At 30.9% G+C, this 18,231-nt stretch overlaps 1 protein-coding gene and 1 long non-coding RNA gene across 5 annotated transcripts in view; one reads left to right on the top strand and one right to left on the bottom strand.

Annotated features, from left to right (window-relative positions):
* Window positions 1–18,231, bottom strand: part of LOC126737914 (polyamine-transporting ATPase 13A3-like) — a 139,356-nt gene that overhangs the window by 18,046 nt on the left and 103,079 nt on the right. For all 3 annotated transcript variants that reach the window (XM_050443008.1, XM_050443007.1, XM_050443006.1), the window contains 2 exons: window positions 10,627–10,833; window positions 10,223–10,307 (listed from right to left, as the gene is read on the bottom strand). In XM_050443008.1, the coding sequence (XP_050298965.1) occupies window positions 10,223–10,307; window positions 10,627–10,833 (292 nt within the window). The remainder of the gene's footprint in view (window positions 1–10,222; window positions 10,308–10,626; window positions 10,834–18,231) is intronic.
* On the top strand, window positions 2,610–4,925 carry LOC126737916 (uncharacterized). 2 transcript variants are annotated; one of them, XR_007661161.1, is made up of 4 exons: window positions 2,610–4,218; window positions 4,274–4,355; window positions 4,412–4,495; window positions 4,551–4,925. It is a non-coding gene; the product is annotated as an uncharacterized LOC126737916 (long non-coding RNA). The 2 variants fall into 2 exon arrangements; XR_007661160.1 differs by having other exon boundaries at window positions 2,610–4,355.

Here is an 18,231-nt window from a genome sequence, read left to right as displayed (position 1 = left end):
AGAACCAATTTAAATATAGTTTTAAGTCTTGATTTATAGTTTCTACTAATGATTTCACGCAGTCACCTGTATACAATAATACGGTATCGTCAGCAAAAGCATAGTAATGGGCTTTAAAGTTTGCACATCTCATGTTTAAAACATAAAGGCAGTACAGTAGAGGTCCAAGTACAGAATTCTCTGAGATACTCCAAACTCGTTGAAACGTACCTCGCTGTTATTATTTTTAATTGTAACGTACTAAATAAGACTTAATTAGATTATATTATATGGTCCCCCTAAAAGCCATACCCTGGAGTTTTCTTAATAAAATATCAATGCTGACGACATCAAAGGCCTTTTTTTAGATCGACAAAGACTGCAACAACAAATATGTAATTTCTTAACAAGTACTTCCGATATGTGGTTTATAAAATCCGTAATTGCTCCTAGAGTACTGCTATTCTTAACAAATCCATAGAACTGAATTAATTTAACATGTTTTTCTATAAAATCGGTCATTCAATTTTTAATTACATTCTCTACTATTTTAGAAAACAGATATATAAATGTGACTGGCCTGTGATTTTTTATTTTCCTCATTTTTTATTTTTTATATTTCCCCACTTTTCCTATTTTTATAAATTGACGTTATTTTACTTATTTTGAGTTCCTTAGGAAAAACACCTTTTATTAAAATATTATTTATTAGGGTTTTTATAATATAATTTTTTAAGTTAAACACATCTGATACAGTTACAGTGTGGTGCCCTGGGGCTGAATTTTTTTTCAATATAGATATGATTTCATTTATTTCCTGTTAATTTGTTAAAGTTTATTGTTTCATTACATACAATATGTTGAAATATATGATAGCTATGCGTAGAACGGATCTCGTTATTAATTTCTGAATTAATGTTCTTACCTACCCCTACTAAATGATTATTAAATTGTTTTACAATATCTTGAAAGTTCCTACATCAATCTTATGGAAACTAGATTCCCGTCAAATTGACTACATTTCTTAGATTTAATAGATTTAAAAATTAGATAGAATAGATATACAGATCGTGTTTTCGTTCGTTACTTATAGGAAACCGCATAGAGACGAAATTTTGCAACGTCGCGCGTGTACGAGTGCCTGCGACAGAGAGAGCACAGGCCGGCCCGAGGACGGGATTAGTAAACATCTGACTTTCGTGGGAGCTGTGTCTGTATTTTTAAAATATTTATTCTAATGCGGGTTTTACAGACATGACAATATATAAAACCCGCATAGAATTGTAATCTTAAAATGTTTAAAATGCTGCGTTTTGCATAATGAAAATTAAAGCGTTATTCTAATAAAAAATAAAATATCAACTCTGATAAAAATATAATAAACAATCAAAAATAAAACTCTAATAAAAAAACTTAACAACATATCATTTTTTAAATAAAAGGCTCAAATAAACCACCTTCTTTCGCTAAACAAAAACTTAACCTATCGTAAAAGCTATTTCGCATCTCCAAAAGAGTTTCAGGTAAAATGGAATTGGCACCTTCGACAATTTTATTTCGCAACTCCTCTAAATTTGTTGACCTACTAAATTCAGGCTTGTAAATGGTCTGCTTAAGGTAACCCCACAGATAAAAGTAATTTGGAGACAAATCTGGAGATCTAGGAGGCCATTTAATATCGCCAGTCCCACTAATAAGGCGGTTAGGAAAAGAATTTGTTAAAAATTCGTTTACCCTAGCCGCGTTATGAGCAGGACAGCCATCTTGCTGAAAATAAACCGATCCCAGGTCTACATCAGGTAGGATTTGAATGGCAGGAAGAACTTGGTTTTGCAGCAACTCAAGGTACTTTTGGGCGTTTAAAGTGCCATCAATAAAAAATGGCCCTATAACATTGTCGCCCAAAATACCTGCCCAAACATTCAATTTCTGAGGATACTGGGTACGTAACTGAAAACTTCTGTACTCGTTTTCCTGAGACCAATAACGAACAATGGAAGGATTGTGTTTGCCATGTAATGGAAAAAAACATTCATCAGAAAACAAAATATTTTTTAAAAAATATTCGTTTTCATTTGCCTTTTCCATCATGGTTTCTTAAAATTTCATTCTTCGCCACTGGCCTTCAGGAAATATTTCCTGAGTTTTTGAATACTTGAAACATTTGTACCCATATTTTTTTCCAAATACGAGCAACAGTTTTATTGCTCATTCCCAGTTCCTCTCCAACACTTCTAGTGGACCGTGTCGAATCAAGTTCTAGGGTACTGCAAACCATTTCTTCCCGCCGTTCTAATATATCCTGGACCACTTCAACAGGTGGTTCTTTACGTTTTGTGTGCCATAGTGAAAAAAACACGAAAATAACGCTCAAAAATTATTAATGCAACGTGCAGTAACACAGCAAAGTAAGGTCTGCTGACTCCCGGTTCAAAAAATAAAAACGAAAAATTCCGCCGCCTGCAAACCGCAACCAAGCGGTGTTGCCATTATTTTGGGTAATACGTAGCTCACGATAACACGATCTGCATATATTATATCCCCGCCATGCATGTGCCTGGCAAATATAAGGAAATAAAACTGTGCCGTAAGTAAATCTAATTCTGTACAACTGTTATAACAAACTTTTCCGTTGACTTAATGTTATGCAGGACACAATAGCAGTTAATAAATTTCTACATTTAAATTCACTAACCGGTCGAATTGTTAGCTTTCCAATAATAGGGATGGCTAAAGTCCAGTTCAGAGATCTATTAGAATCTTTGATGTGTCGCAGATGCCGCACTAACTAGTCCGTGCGCCTATGTCATATTTATTGTTGCATGATATATATGTTTAAATGGCAAAATTTTATATTGTCTATCTATGAAATCATTTTAAATATACGTAAAACCCCATGTTTTATACTATTTTTTATTTTTCTTTCGAAAATGTCAATTTTTAGAAAGAAAATAATATCACAAGAAAATAATATCAAAAAATTGATCGCGGACTAAAATTCAAGCATCTTACAAAATATTTTAAACACTTCCAGCACTCACAGACTTGTCACCTCTTTTTAGCCAGTCTATTAAACAAAGATAAAACACCTGCGTTCTGACAATTCCTACTTTAGGCTGTGCAAGTGATTGTGTATCTCTCTCTATTCCACTGGATTTAAGAATTACGGGGCCGTACCCAAATAAATTTTTGGACCGTTTTTGTATTATTTTCGTCGTGTTTTTAAAGAGATCTTTACGGATCGGTCTATCGCCTTTAAAATAGTTGTTGGATGGGTCTATCAGCTTTAATAGTTGGAAGGGGGGCCATGTGAGGTTATTATTTGATGTGTTTTGCCGGTTATGCTTTTTACACGTTTATGAAAGTAAAGAATTTAGAATTTGGCCTGTATTCCTGTAAATTTTTTGCAGTTTGTATTGTGAGGAACAGTGTTTTTTTATTTGTGTTTGTGGATTTGTTTTGGTATTATACCTAAAGACCTTAAAATGTTTCGACCCTGGAAAAATAGGCAGGAAAATTTGGCAAATGAAGAGGAAAGTGTTTGTGCGGGCTTATGGAGACCGTGGGTGTACAAGAAAGACAATAACATTTGTGATAAAAACAATAAGAGTGATCTGGGCAGTGATTTAGACTTATAGTTCTGATAGTTCATTTTCTAGTATTGAGGAAGCAAAAAGAAGCAAGGGAAGTAGAAGCTACAGAGGAAATCAAGCAGTTTTAAAAGAACAAATTTATCTAAATATCTATAACAATCTAAGGAATGATACTTAGTTCACAAATGATTGTAGTGCTTTGCAAAAAATAGCGTTTTTAACAGGGGTTCCCTATAGTACAATATGCCTGTAAAAAAAAGGATTAAAGACAGAATAAAAAGGAAAGATGCAGGACAATCAAAGGGACTTGACATGGATGTTGCCAAATTGCTAAGGAAAGGTGTGTATTCTAAATACAAAAACAATGAGGTTCTGACCATATAGACACCTTATCGGCAAGGGACAAACATTTCTCAGTCTCAACCTTGCGGAGATACCTGATAAAACTTGGATTTAAGCTTAAGATGATTAACAAAAGAGCTGCTGTAATGGAATTGTCAGGTGGTGTATAGAATATTTGAGGAAAATTAAAAAAATTTGGGAGGAAGAAAGATCCATATTATTATTTAGCCGAAACATGATATGATACATTTATGATTGATGTATGATTTCCATTCTCTGGGAAAAAAGTCCCTTTTTTGCCATAGTAAGAAAACCATATTTTTATTAATAAAACAAGTTTAAAATTTTGTTTTTTACAGCTTACTGCCCCTGTTGTCCTTCAGTGATACAATAAAGACTGCTTCTTCCACCATTCTCTGGAAAAAACCCTGTTTTGCTATGGTAAGAAAAACACTGTTTTTAATAAGAAAACAAATCTAAAATTTTGTTTTTTACAGCTTATTACCCCTGTTGTCCTTCAGCAACACAATGAAGACTGCTTCTTCCTCCATTTTTTGGAAAAAAGTCCCTTTTTTGCCATAGTAAGAAAATCCTATTTTTATTAATTAAACAAGTTTAAAGTTTTGTTTTTTTCAGCTTACTGCCCCTGTTTGTCCTTCAGCAACACAATAAAGTATATATAATGTAATGCTTTAGAATCCATATGCTGATGTGCGAGATGAAGTTGGAATCCATGGCGGCAACAGAGAAACTGTTTCCTTCCTTAATGGAAGAAACTGCTAAAGAACAATGGCAAAAAAACAGAATTTACAAAAATTGTATTAACTTTTTGGGCCAGATTCAAAAGAGTGGTTAAATTTATAAAAGTATTTAGTATCCTCACTGTAGTTTTAGGATCCAGTATACTTAAAATGTAGTGTTTTGTATAAGATTTTTAGTTTTTAGTATAAGCATTTATTTTTATTAATTTTTATCTAATCTCTCCTAATATGCATAATAACTAAATATGAGGCAAACAAATTAATAAATACGTTCAGGATATAAAGTGTGTTTTTTTTATAAGTAAAACTTGTGTCTTTTAAAGGCATAAAGTATAGACAGTCAGATGATTTTTAATGTAAAAGTTTATTTAAAAAAATATACTTCCAATTTTCTGACTACATAATTACTTTTTATCAAAAGAAGTTGGTACTAAATATAGAGATGGGGGGTTTTCATGAGTATATTATTATAATAATATATCATAATATGTATTAATTTAAAAAAACTGTAATAAAGGACATTGAATATGGCAGCCACAATCCCCATTAATAATCACCACCATATAAAAATAAATCTCAATTCCCAAAAAAAGGAAATATATAAAATTTGAAGACAAACCAAAACATTGTACACTTTTGTGTCAAAAAGTAACTATTTAATGCCTTAATCCACAGAATAAATGGGCCTAAGTAATTTGTCACCTACTCTCTCATTAAACTCAAAAATGCTTTATTGTCAATATAAACATAGAAGTTGTAGACAAAGCCAATAGACTACATTAAAGGAATAAAAACGAGAAACTAATTTAAAATAAAATAAAATTATATAGTAAAACTTTGAAAAATACTTAAATGCTAATCATTAAAAATTCATCATAGTTTAGGTGCTACATAGTTTAGTACGCTTTACTAGCAAGAAATATTTTCTTCCTTGTACGTAGGCTTTTTTCAGTCTTAAGTTGTCTTATTTCTAGTGGAAGTTTATTAAACAGCTTTCTACCTCCATATATGATAGAGCTACGGACAAATTAAAAGACCAAGTACTGATCCTTGCGGAACACCCACATTTATATTAAGTTCCTTAGACATACCACCATTAAATTTGACAGCCTGGACACGATTTGATAAGTAGGAACGAAACCACTCAAGGGCAGTTCCCCTGAAACCATAGAGCTCCAGTTTCATCAGCAGCACTCTGTGACTCATGCAGTCAAATGCCTTGGACAAGTCACAGAATACCGCTGCTGCAACTTCACCAACATTCAGTCGGTTGTACAGGTGCTCTAGAAAGCTAAAGATAGCATCATTATTTTGTGCTCACAGACTCACGAAAGCCAAACTGCTGAAGACTCAATAGGCCAAATCTATTTGAAAATGAAACCATCCTCACCTTAACGAGCCGTTCCACTATCTTGGCTAAAGTAGGCAATAACGCTATAGGTCTAAAGTTAGAAGGACAGTCGCGATCGCCACCCTTGTAAAGAGGAACTATCATTGCTCTTTTTAAGCACTCTGGGAAAACTTCAGACATTCAGAAAAGTTAATTGACTCGGCCAAGACTTGCAAAGCAACAAGAGGTAAAACAGAAAATATTTTAAGAGAAAGCCCATCCCAACCTGATGAACTCTTATTCTTAATATTAACCATTAACTGTTTAAGCTCTTCTACACTTGTGGGGGCAAAAAAAAAAGATTCGGCTACTACCACATTGTTGAGATAGCTCCTGGGATCTATTTTTTGTGAGAGATTGGCTGCAAGTTTACTAGCAATATCACAGTAGAAGGAGTTGAGGACATTGGAATCTAAGGTACTTGGAATAACCAAGACATTATTTATGCCCCTAAGTTCATTTAAAATCTTCCAAGACTCTTTTGCTCTGTTGGAGGAATTATTTATCCTCCTTTGAAAGTAGGTCCACTTAGCCATTCTGATTGAGTTTCTGTAAATCTTGCGGTATCTGTTATAATAATTTAAAAATGTTGCATTGTTCATAGCGTATTTCCTAATGTAAAAAAGGGAGCGCATATTTTTCCCAGATACTCGTAAACCCTTAGTATACCAAGGTTTTCTATTTCGTTTCTTAATATTGACAACAGGAAAAGCAGTGTTAAAATTGTTTAATACTATTTGATGAAAGCTATGCAGTGAGTTAACAGTAGTCAGTAGTCAACACATTATTCCAACTTGACATATTGCAAAGCAAAGAGACTTGACTTGTTATAAGGGACTGATGGCGCTAAAAACTAAACTTATGAAATTAAAATTTTTGGTTAAACTCATTTAACGTACTTAAATCTTATATTTAAATTAAATATTATCTTGCTATCAACTATCCTGAATTTCTAACTTAATAAAACTAAACCCAAAAATCCCGAATAATAAAGTTTTAAATACAAATAAATTTTAAGGCCGGACCTGTGCAACTTTTCACGCTTGAGTGGCTGTGACTAAGGTCAGGCGTTTAACAAAATAGTACGTGGGCGCATGTAGTCAAATTTTACGAATCAAATGTATAAATTCTTTAAAAAATGCTTAAAACATTTATTTATTTAATGAAATGATTAAATATCGCTTAGAATATTACTTCATGACTCTTTCCACATAAAATTTTGCGATTTAAACATGCATGCCATGTGACAATACAAGCAACACCGGCACACGGACTATTTGCGGTACATCAAAGATTCTAATAGATCTCTGAACTGAACTATATGATGTTTATTTACCTATATAATATGTTGTGTAGATGGCTCGCCGATCATCCTTTATGACAGCTCTGCACGGTAAACCTTATACAGGGTGTAAAAATTAAGAAAAATATGTTTTTTTTTAAAGTAACTTAACTATCAATGTGCAGATATCTTATATATATCCGGATTTAAAAAATATAGTAAAAAAAATAAAATAGTGGTATGGTAAAAAAAATAGTGGCAATACCAGATACTGGTATACAGAAAATCAGCATTTAATGTTTCAGAACACAAAACAAGAACGCTTCGGAGTTGGAGTGTCATGTTTTAGCCTGGCAGAAAAATAGTTTGTAGGATATTCGAAGGAGCTCTTACAGCACGTAGGTCCTAGATTAGAAATCATTGAGGAAGTTCCAGAACCGCTCGAAAATATTTCATTCACAAAATATAATGATATTTTCCTCCAGCAAGATGCTGCACCAAGTCAACTCTAGGCTCTTAAGGGCGTTTCTTGATGTGCCCATTATGCGTTAAAGAAAATGGCCGCAATTTGGAACATCACCTTTAAAAACTTATTTCTTCTTTTTTTTAATAAAATAGTTTTTTGTGTTTATTATATTAGTTTATGCTATAAAACGGTTGTTGGAAACTTTCCTGTTATAAAAAGACTTAAATATTTAGAAAATGCTTTTGTAAAAGATACCAATTTGCTAGGTATCTAATTCTTCAATAATAATAATAATAATAATAATAATAATAATAATAGATATTATTAAAATTGGCATATATTTTATTCAACCTGCTAAAAATAATAATTAAAGATTTTATGTTCAAAGATTCGTGGCTCCAAAATCTTAGAACAATGAGAAATAGAGTTGTAAAGCTTTGAAATATTATAGGAAAAACTCCGTTCATAGTAATATGTTTTTTATGTTTATATGGTTTTATGTTTTTTTTAGTAATAGTTTCTATTGCTTATTATTGTGGTTCATGCCCTATTATTAAATTATGCATTTAATTTTTAAAAATCGTAATTTATTGGAGTATTTAATAAGATTATTATTATAGAAAGAGTGCATACTATTATATATTTTTTAACTCAAATATAGTAAATATTTGAGAAAAATTATCTACACAACTGTATTCTACGGAAAAAAATCAATAATAAAATTATTTTACCTTTTTGAAAAGTTGAAGGATAACGGAGGTACGAGGGAGGTCCCAAAATGCAACATTCTCAAAAATGTCCTGTATCTTAAAAACTAAGAGGGATTTGAAAATTTTATTAACGGCATCTTTAGTTTCACGAAAAAGTAGCACACTGTCGCGAAAACCGCATCCTATTAACGTTAAAAATAAAGCAGATACCCCGAAAAATTACCCAAAATGGGACACCCTGTACTGGATTTTTATTAAAAAATATTTACGATAAACACGTTACGGACGCCACTCGTAAAAAGTAATATTTTTCTTGTACGTGAAAAAATGCTCCCTACTGCATAAAACACAACTGCAAGTTTATTTGTACATTACGTAGTAAAGTTATTTAATTTTTTTTTTAATTTTAAACCCTCTGTAGATCCGGAAGTAAGACGTTTAGGATATACATTCATATAATATTTTTTTCTTATTTTTTGTTGGAGAATCAGCATGTAAAGTTTGTCTGTAGAGTTCTTGGACACCCGGTATATGTAAAAGAGACCCACAGCAAGGTAAACGGTCCAATTTTCTGGGCAAAAGGACCGCTCCTTTTCAACCACTCAGGCCAAAGCTTTTCTTGGATTTGACTGTGGCAAATATTATCAATAAGATTATAAGATCAAATCATACATATGCTTTTTAAAAAGCGATGGGATTATATGTAATTAAATATAAAAATATTCTCCGAAAAAAACCATTCAAATCGAGTTTATAGTGATTTAGTTTATGCCTCTACGACAAAAACTCAATAAATAGTTTAAGGAGGAAACACTAAAAACGAAATATTCATTTTATTATTTGTTGAACAGATTTTCAAAAATATTTCGAATCTTTTCGTTTTCTTTTTTTAAGCATTTAAAGGCATTTTTGAAAAAAGATGGGTTTCAATTTTTTTCGCCTTCAATATAGCCAGTTTTTCGAGTGTTACTGCTTAACATTTCTTCCTAAATCGCTTGTATAAAAACATTAATCATCAAGTTCCATGGAATAAAAATAAATAAACTTTAAAAAAAAGTCGGCACATCAAAGTTTTTATGATGCCTTTATTTATGAGTTACAGTGCAAGTAGGCATTATTTCTTTATTTAGTTTTCATTTATTTCTTTATTTGGTTTTTATTTATTTCTTTATTTAGTAGGTACAATTTCTTCCCTTACTTGCGTAGCGTTCTAACATGAAGTTGTAAATAGGTGCTTTTAATAATTTAAAACGGCTTAAACGTTAATCTTTTATTTTTTATTAAATCTAAATTGCACGTGTTTCCGCTAAAACGTAGCGTTGTAAATAATTCCAGGTAAATAGAGCCACGGAATTATACATACTTACATTTATATTGATTTTATAAACTGAGCGAGATTTTGGAAACAAACAATAGGCAAAAAAATATTGATTTTTCTATTGTTTTTCTATTAGTTACTAGATAATTTTTTAATCAATTAACTATTGGTTAATTAGATATTCTTCGAAATTACATAAATTTATCGGACTGCACGGTAAACCGTTATGTTACAATGTTTTAATGTTAATTTTAAAATTAACATGTTTAAGTATAAACGTACGAATAACAAAATAATTTTCGTTTAACCTTTATAGCTCATTGTTTGCTTCTAAAATGTCACTAATAATGATAAAAGAAAGTCATCGTCAAGAATCCTTACCTTGATGACCCATTGTCACAGTTAAACTCGTAGTTATTATAAGATCAATGTACAAAAACTGGAAATCTCCAAGTATCGAATAACACTGAAAACCATAATATTTACTAAAAATATAATAATAATAAATTGAATTAAAATTAATTATTTTTAACTTTCCATATATCGAGCACTTTACTGTGAATTCGTATGATTTGCTAAATTGTATAAAATAAATGGACTGGTTTTATAACGATTAAATCATTCAATTTAAAAGCAAAAGAATGAAAGAAATAAATGATTAAAAATAGGTTTTCGATAAGTTAAAGTAAAAAGTAAATGCATAAAAATTTGCACTGCAACATAAAAATAAAACCTCTAGCACAAACTACAAAAAAACAAGAATATTTGTAGAAACATAAACTTACCCTATAAAGTATTAATATACTAATAAACTGTATTAAACTATAAAGAGCCATATATTTAAAAGTAGCAAAACTTGTCACTAAGGCACATCTTCCTTCTAAGATTAGCCGAACTAGACATGAAATATCTGGAATGCCTGACGTAAATGGTGCTGCCACGCTAGCTTCAGTAGTTGATAGAGAAACACCAACGTGGGCAGCCTTTAGGGCCTGAAAGGCAACAAAAATAGGTATGTCCATAAAGTTTATTTGTAATGGTAACAAATCAAAATTTATGAATAGTTTTATTTATTCTTTTTACCGCCCTGTATGTTACTTTTGACCAAAAAATTCTCTGAAAAAATATAAAAATTCGAAAAAGGCGCTTAAACTAATATTTTTAAATTAAAACACATTTCAAGTCGGCGAAACAAATAGATGTAACTTACTAGAGTGACTCAAAAACTGTTGAGATTTTTTACATGTCTTGTTAAACAATTCCACATTATAAATACTAATTAAACGCATACAAATATACATATATAGATTTTTTAGATTTTAATGAAACTGCTGAGTTTAGTGAGTGTGTATGTTTAATGTGACCTGAAACCATATTGTAGCGTTTGTAGCCCTAAGAGTTTTAAGGCCTGATAATGCTCTTAGGAGCATTATCAGGCCGAACTAAATCGTTATAAATTATTTATAGGTGATATTGTTATAAACCCGATATTATAATTTATAAACAATTAAAGACGTGTGAGATATTAAGAAATTGATGCTTATTAAATTGCTTGTACCGCTTAATTCAAATAGTGTATTTGGCAACAGAAAAAGAACACAATAGGTTGTTGAATTGGGATTTCAACAATATAAAGGGCAAGTTGGAACAAATTCATTTAAAATTCAGGAGTGTGATCGAAAAAAAAAACGCTCGGACACGTTAATTTAAACACGGCGGTTTTTTTGAAGCTGCATTCATGTATACAGGGTGGACCAAAAATGATCTACGACTATCAAAATTAATTATTTTTATATAGAAACACCAATTTTTTATTTAATTTTTTAATTCTGTACAAAATTGTAAGTATATTTTGTATACAATATCCTATACCTAACCTCAATATTTGTTAAAAAAAATTGTTAAAAATTTTGCGATTAAATTTTTTATAAATAACATGAATTTTTGGAACAGTTTATAAAAAAACAAAACAAAAAAAATTAAAATAAATGTTCAAATTGTTGACCATTAACTTCCTGACAGTAACAAAGTCGGTATTCAAATTCTTGAAATACTTTACTTATTGTTTGAAGCCGGATTTTTTGTATTTCGGCTCTAATTCTATTTTTTAATTCTTTTAACCTTTCAGGTTTATCAAAATAAACTTTAGATTTTAGATAACCCCATAGATAAAAATCCATTGGGGTTAAATCTGGCGACCTTGCTGGCCATTCAATAAAACTCCCCCTTCCAATCCATTTATTTAGGAAAAAATGTTGGTAAGGTAATCTCATACTGTTGGTACCCAATAACGAACATTTTGCCTACTTACAGAACCATTCAAAAACTTGGCTCGTCGGAAAAAACAATCTTATATAAAAATTGTAAGTTTGCATTACATTTATTCATCATTATTTCGCAAAACTCTATTCTGCGGATGTGATCATTTTCAATAAGTTCCTGAATTATATATGGATGTAATTTATTCCTATGCAAATATTTTAGAACACCTGATTTACAAACCGACTGATCTGCAGCAACTTGTCGAGTTGATTTATGTGGATTTTCTTGCAAATCAAGCAAAATATCTGATTGTCTGTTTGCTGGAAGCGTGGGACGGTCCAGGTCATATTTGTCTCTAACATGTCTATATAAACTATATAACATATTTGTCTCCAAAATTTCTAAACTTATTTTTGAATTTTGCTTGAACTGTGCCGACCGTGTAATAGGCCTCTTCGGGTACTTATTGCTAAACAGATTCAAGCAAACTTCCATCATCAAAATTTCAATTCTTTGTTTTTCAGTTAAACCCGCCATACTTTTAAACTTTGCAACTGCACTGACACTTACTGACATTTACGTAAAGTAATACATTCTGTTTCCATGCGATGATGGTGACACGGTGTCAATAATCAAATATACCTGTTAAAAAACTATGAAAAAACATGTCTGAATATGCCCAAAATGATCCAAACAGTTGCAAATTATACTTTAAATTCTATGTAGAATTCAAAAATGGAATAAAAAATAGGTATTTCCATTAAAAAAAAAATGAAGTTGATGGTCGTTGCTTATTGGTGGTTCACCGTGTATACATGAATTCATCATCAAAATAATCGCGACAAAAAATAAAAATCGACGTGTCCGAGCGTTTTTTTTTCGAAGACACCCCTGAATTTTAAATGAATTTCTTCCAACTTGCGCGTCCTCACTGTATACCAAGTGTCCTAGAATATGTGGGCAATATTTCGCATGTACCTAAATAGATTGCAAGGAAAAAATGGAAAGTTTTAATAGATTTTTTTCTATAACCTCTTCCTACGGAGTCATAAGCGCTTCTGCAAATCATTTTTCTTAAATAATTTTTAAAATACTTTGTATTATTTTATGAAATTTTATACGATTTTCAATAGAAAAGCCTCTTTAAAACGAACCTATTGGAAACCAATCCTGATAATTTGGCTTTTTAGGGACGGACTACGTCTAGTATATTTTTATCATCTTTTTACACCCTATATAGTCTAAAAAATATATTTTTAATCAATATCCGTAAAATAAACGGTTTTCGAGAAAATGCTATTTTTATTCAATAAGATTTGAATAATAATTTGAACAATAACGAAGTGTATTATAATCATAAAAGACGCAAAAATGTCAAACAAGACAACACAAAGTGGCAAAAATAAATACTTACATTGTAAAGATACATATCATGTATTGTACCAAGTTGTTTTTTTTTTCATTAACTTTTTTGTTAAGAATATTTTTTATTCTGAAAAGTTTTTGAATCAAAGTATATGTTAGTAGGTAAAAAACAAAAAGCAAATTTTAAGGAATTCCTTTTTAGCTGTTACAAAATACAACATATTGTTCAGTGGATTAAGAAAAATATTGTATAAAAAATTTATTTGACTATCATTGTCTGAGAGATATTGTACTTCGAAACACCTCGCCTATGGTTTGCAGCTAGACTTATTCTAGGCATTCAACGTTCTAAGGTTATATGACTATCTCTAAAAGGTTTCAAGTTATCAGTAAGACAAGTAGGTAAATGTAAAACTGTAGTTTTAGTTCAAAAATGCAATAGGCAGGAATAAAATCACTGCATTTTATTTGACATCCCCGTACAAGCAAAGTTATTTTAAATACACTGATTATATACATAAGAAAAGATTTTATTATTAACACAAAATTTCACCAAAATCAAAAATTAATTGGATCCGAAATAGATTTGGTTTACAGTGCAACAGATTCGAAAATAGGAAATATTTATAATCTCTCATTTTAATTAACATCTCTTTAGACTGAGTATATAAAAAACTGATTTTCTGAATACTCTGATATGCATCTGAATGCAGAATTTCTCACAACAAAAGGTTTACACGAGTTTATTATCGTCTGAGGGAATGTTGTAAGATTTATTTATTTTTATTTGAAAATAAATGACGTGCATAATTTTAGGAACGCGTATCAAAGCCAACATGATTGTGGAAATCACTCACATCAGTCGTACTAAAACGGAAGAATAAAATATTTTTAATGCTGTAGGGGCAGATCGAGGGTTAAATTGCCCAAAATCTACCATTCATCGAATGTTAAAGAACATCAGTTGCAGCCTAACCCTTAGCCTTAACCCTACAAAAAGTCTATGCACGTCTTCTCATGAACATCACCCCGTCAATCATTTTTACGAAGCTTGATTTAAAAAGAATAGCATTATTTACTCTCACAATTTACATTTATGGAAAAACCAACTTGGGTTTATTTTGTCTCATCACCAATATCAGTTTGATACCCGTTAACGTTTGTTTTACGGAGAATGTTAGCTGGAGAACTTTATTTCAGAAGACTGTTCTAAAATAATTGAATTCTTTTAGAACCGTCTGTCAGAATTTTTAGATGATCAGATAAAAGTAGAGAAACTTTTTTAAAATTCGTTATATTATAAAAACCAGTATTTAAATTACTAGTTCCTAAAAATATTGTGGCTCTTAGCAACGGCGTTTTTTCCATCACTTTCCACATTCCTTTTATCAGTTGTTTGTTTATAGTATGAATCCCAATAATTTAAATTGGACATAAATAGAGAAACTCACATAAGAATTAACCAAATTTTGTATTTACATCGCTTTACGTGAGATTTGTGAATAGTTTTTTCCTCGTACAAAAATAGGTCATGCACACAAGGACTGGTGTACAGTGGACAGAAGCAAAATACTTAGGCTACATAAATCTGTTGTAAACAAGACAATTTCTAATTTTAAAACACGAAATTCGTTAAAGAGCTTTAAAAAAAGTGGCCCTTGAGAGAAATAATCAAAAAAATTGAAAAAATTTCCCAGTCTGATCACAACAAATCGGTAAAATTATCTGTGGTTAATGTTAGTTCAAAGATAATACAAAATGTTTATTATGTAAAATTTTATTAGTTTAGAAATAAGTATTATATTACAATATTTAGTAAAAATTGGTTTCTCTACTTTTGTTCCTTTTTAAAGTATTTTGTTTATTTAAATAACGTATCGAATGACGCCGCAAAGGACGCTGCACGAAAACGACCATATGACTGTAGTGTTTAAAATTCGCGTAATTGGTAGGGAATAACATTACGCGAATTTTAAACATCGACGACCGTGATTAAAACTCATTTGCGTATTATTCCATAGCGGAATTAGGCGTGATGCTGATACCCCAAACAGAGATTCACAGTTATATATATGTATATATACCGGGTGACACAGGAAAAAGGGAACCCTTAATATCTTCAACGGGATGTGACAGCAACTTTCTTGTTTTAAATGAGACATTTGGTATATTATTATGTATTTTGATAGAAAATAATATTCTGCGAACAATGATACTGCATTTGCCAGATTTTGTTTTATACTTAAAGAAAAAATCAATTTTTAAAATTTTAAAATATAGTGCCATGAATGCGTTGAAAGTTTTAATTTTGAATCAAGTAATCACGGAAAAATAAGTGTTTCTTAAATAAGTTTTTTTTTCAATAATTTGGCACCTTTATTTTTTAAATCGGTTGATAAATAAGCCCTTAAGAAGAAAAAAATTTACTCATATAAATATATGCATTAAATTTATAGAAATAATAGCATAGAAGGCTAGTTTTGAATAAATTTGCCGCAGTTTTTTGAAAGAATTTTAGTGTTTACTAATATTAACCGACTGTATTTCTGAAAAACTGCATTTCAAAAGTGGTTGTTTATAATAACGTGCTATTTGAAAAAAAAGTAGATGCCTGAAATACTGGTTTGGAAATTTTAAATAGGCACATAAAGGATTCGAATAATAAAACACATGAATATTATTTTTTGATGTGATTACTTGATTAAAAATTAAAACTTTCAACCCTATGTCAAAATTTATTGAACACTTGAATATCGCCTGTATAATTTTATAATTTTATTTAACATATTTAAAATGTATTTTGTGAAGCGCTTGATTTCAATTTGAGTGTGTCTTTTATTGAGCTTTGAATGTTCCTATAAAATATCTTATCGACACTCAACAGTATGGTTTCATGAAGAGAAAATTCACTACTTCAAATATTCTTACGTTTCCCAAATTTTTTTCAGAATCTATGAATAATCATTTTCAAGTTGATGTAGTAAATACAGTCTAATTTTCGATTGCCTTGATTATTGCATTCTTACAGCAAATCTTTTTGACCAATTAGGCTTTTAGTCTCGTTATAACACATCCATATATAACATGTCTAAGAATCTAGAAATAAAGAATTATAACAGTAATTCTATTATATTGCAAAAAAATAAAAACTTAAATGACTTAATTCAATTAGACTTCAAACGGTCATTAATTCAGCTTAAGACTAGTGCAGGAAAAACCACTTGCCTTAATCTAAATGTAGTGTAGTTTCCTTTGGATATTTTGATTGTAATTTGGAATATTTCTTTTATTTGCAATAAACTTTATACCTTAATACTCAAACTTATCAGTTATATGGGGAAATGTGACTAAAGGGAACTTAATGGCTTTCTTTGCATAAATACCAACACCGCCGCCCCGCCTATTCCGATCTTTCCTTATAAAATTATAATTAGGTAGGTTAAAAATCATCTGGTGTAAGCCAAGTTTCTGTAACTCCCAAAATATCAAAGTCATATTCACTGGCATAATTTAGAAATTCATTGAAAGCGGTTTTTATGGAACGAAGATTTAAATGAGCAACACTGAAATTGGCCTCAGATTGCCGATCCCCTGCAGGTTTCAAAACTAACCCCCATTGTATACGTCAACCCTTCGCCACCCAACCCGTGCCAAACTGCCCCATCCTTCCAAATTCCATGTCATTCCACAAAAAATGCACAAAAAAAACAGTCGACTATACGGTAATATACAAACATATAATAAGAAAGAAAAAGCAGTCTGTGATCCCTTCCCGTGGCTTGATGGTCTCTTAAGTTTTATCCACTTCCTACGGCACAAAAAACCAGATGTAAAAAAAAAATAATAATATTTCAAAAGTATTCCATATTATATTATATGCCCCCAATAGATATTATTTATTTTTTTAATTTATTATAAACATATTGCTCAAGAACTTTCGTTATAAAACATGTTTAATTTTAATCTTATCCTAATTATTATAAGTAAACCCAACAATTATTAATTATATTATAATTAGATGTAATAAATTAAAATTATAATTACATCTAATTATCAGAATGAAACAATGAAGAACCCCTAACAGCATAATAAGACCCATGACCTGCATAAAGCATAATAAATATATTATTAGAAGGACATACCCCAAAAATCCTAAATCCAAGTAAAAAGAGGGAAAACACATCACTTTTAGTCACTAACGGAAATCATGTTAGCAGTTGTTAGCATAATGAGCTCCTGAACCTGTCCTCCTCTGAACTCACCTGATGTTTAACGCCATTAGCCCATGACATAAATTTTGCCCCGGGATGTCAAACAGAAATTCTTAAAGCGACTTATTACGATTTATATTTTAACGATGTTTGTCTATTTTCAAACGCTCCTTCTTGTTCAAATTTAATGTATCTTTTCCTAAGCCCTGATGATAGCCTACGGCTGAAAGCGCTAGACAGAACCATTTCTAATTTCCAATTATACAGTGAATAGGTACAAAAAGTAGTGTGTTTTATTTATTAATTAACCACAGCGTACAACTGACACACTCACCACATAGCAGTTAAGTTAGCAGTTGTTGTTATCACAATAGCAGTTCAAGCTACGAAAAGCAAACTGAGCATAAAATCAGCAGTCCAAGAATAATTCCAACGGAGGACTACAGTGTAAACTCCATTATCCATCACTCCCGAATTGACCCCAGTGGAGGGGGCGAGCTCGGGAGAAAGCTCATTAACCCGTCAAGGCCCCAGCGCGGAATATTTTCAAAT

Source organism: Anthonomus grandis, chromosome 6 (genome assembly GCF_022605725.1).
Source record: "Anthonomus grandis grandis chromosome 6, icAntGran1.3, whole genome shotgun sequence".
Lineage (NCBI taxonomy): Eukaryota > Metazoa > Arthropoda > Insecta > Coleoptera > Curculionidae > Anthonomus > Anthonomus grandis.
The sequence above is the reverse complement of the archived record's forward strand: the minus strand, read 5'-3'. Positions and strand labels throughout refer to the sequence as shown.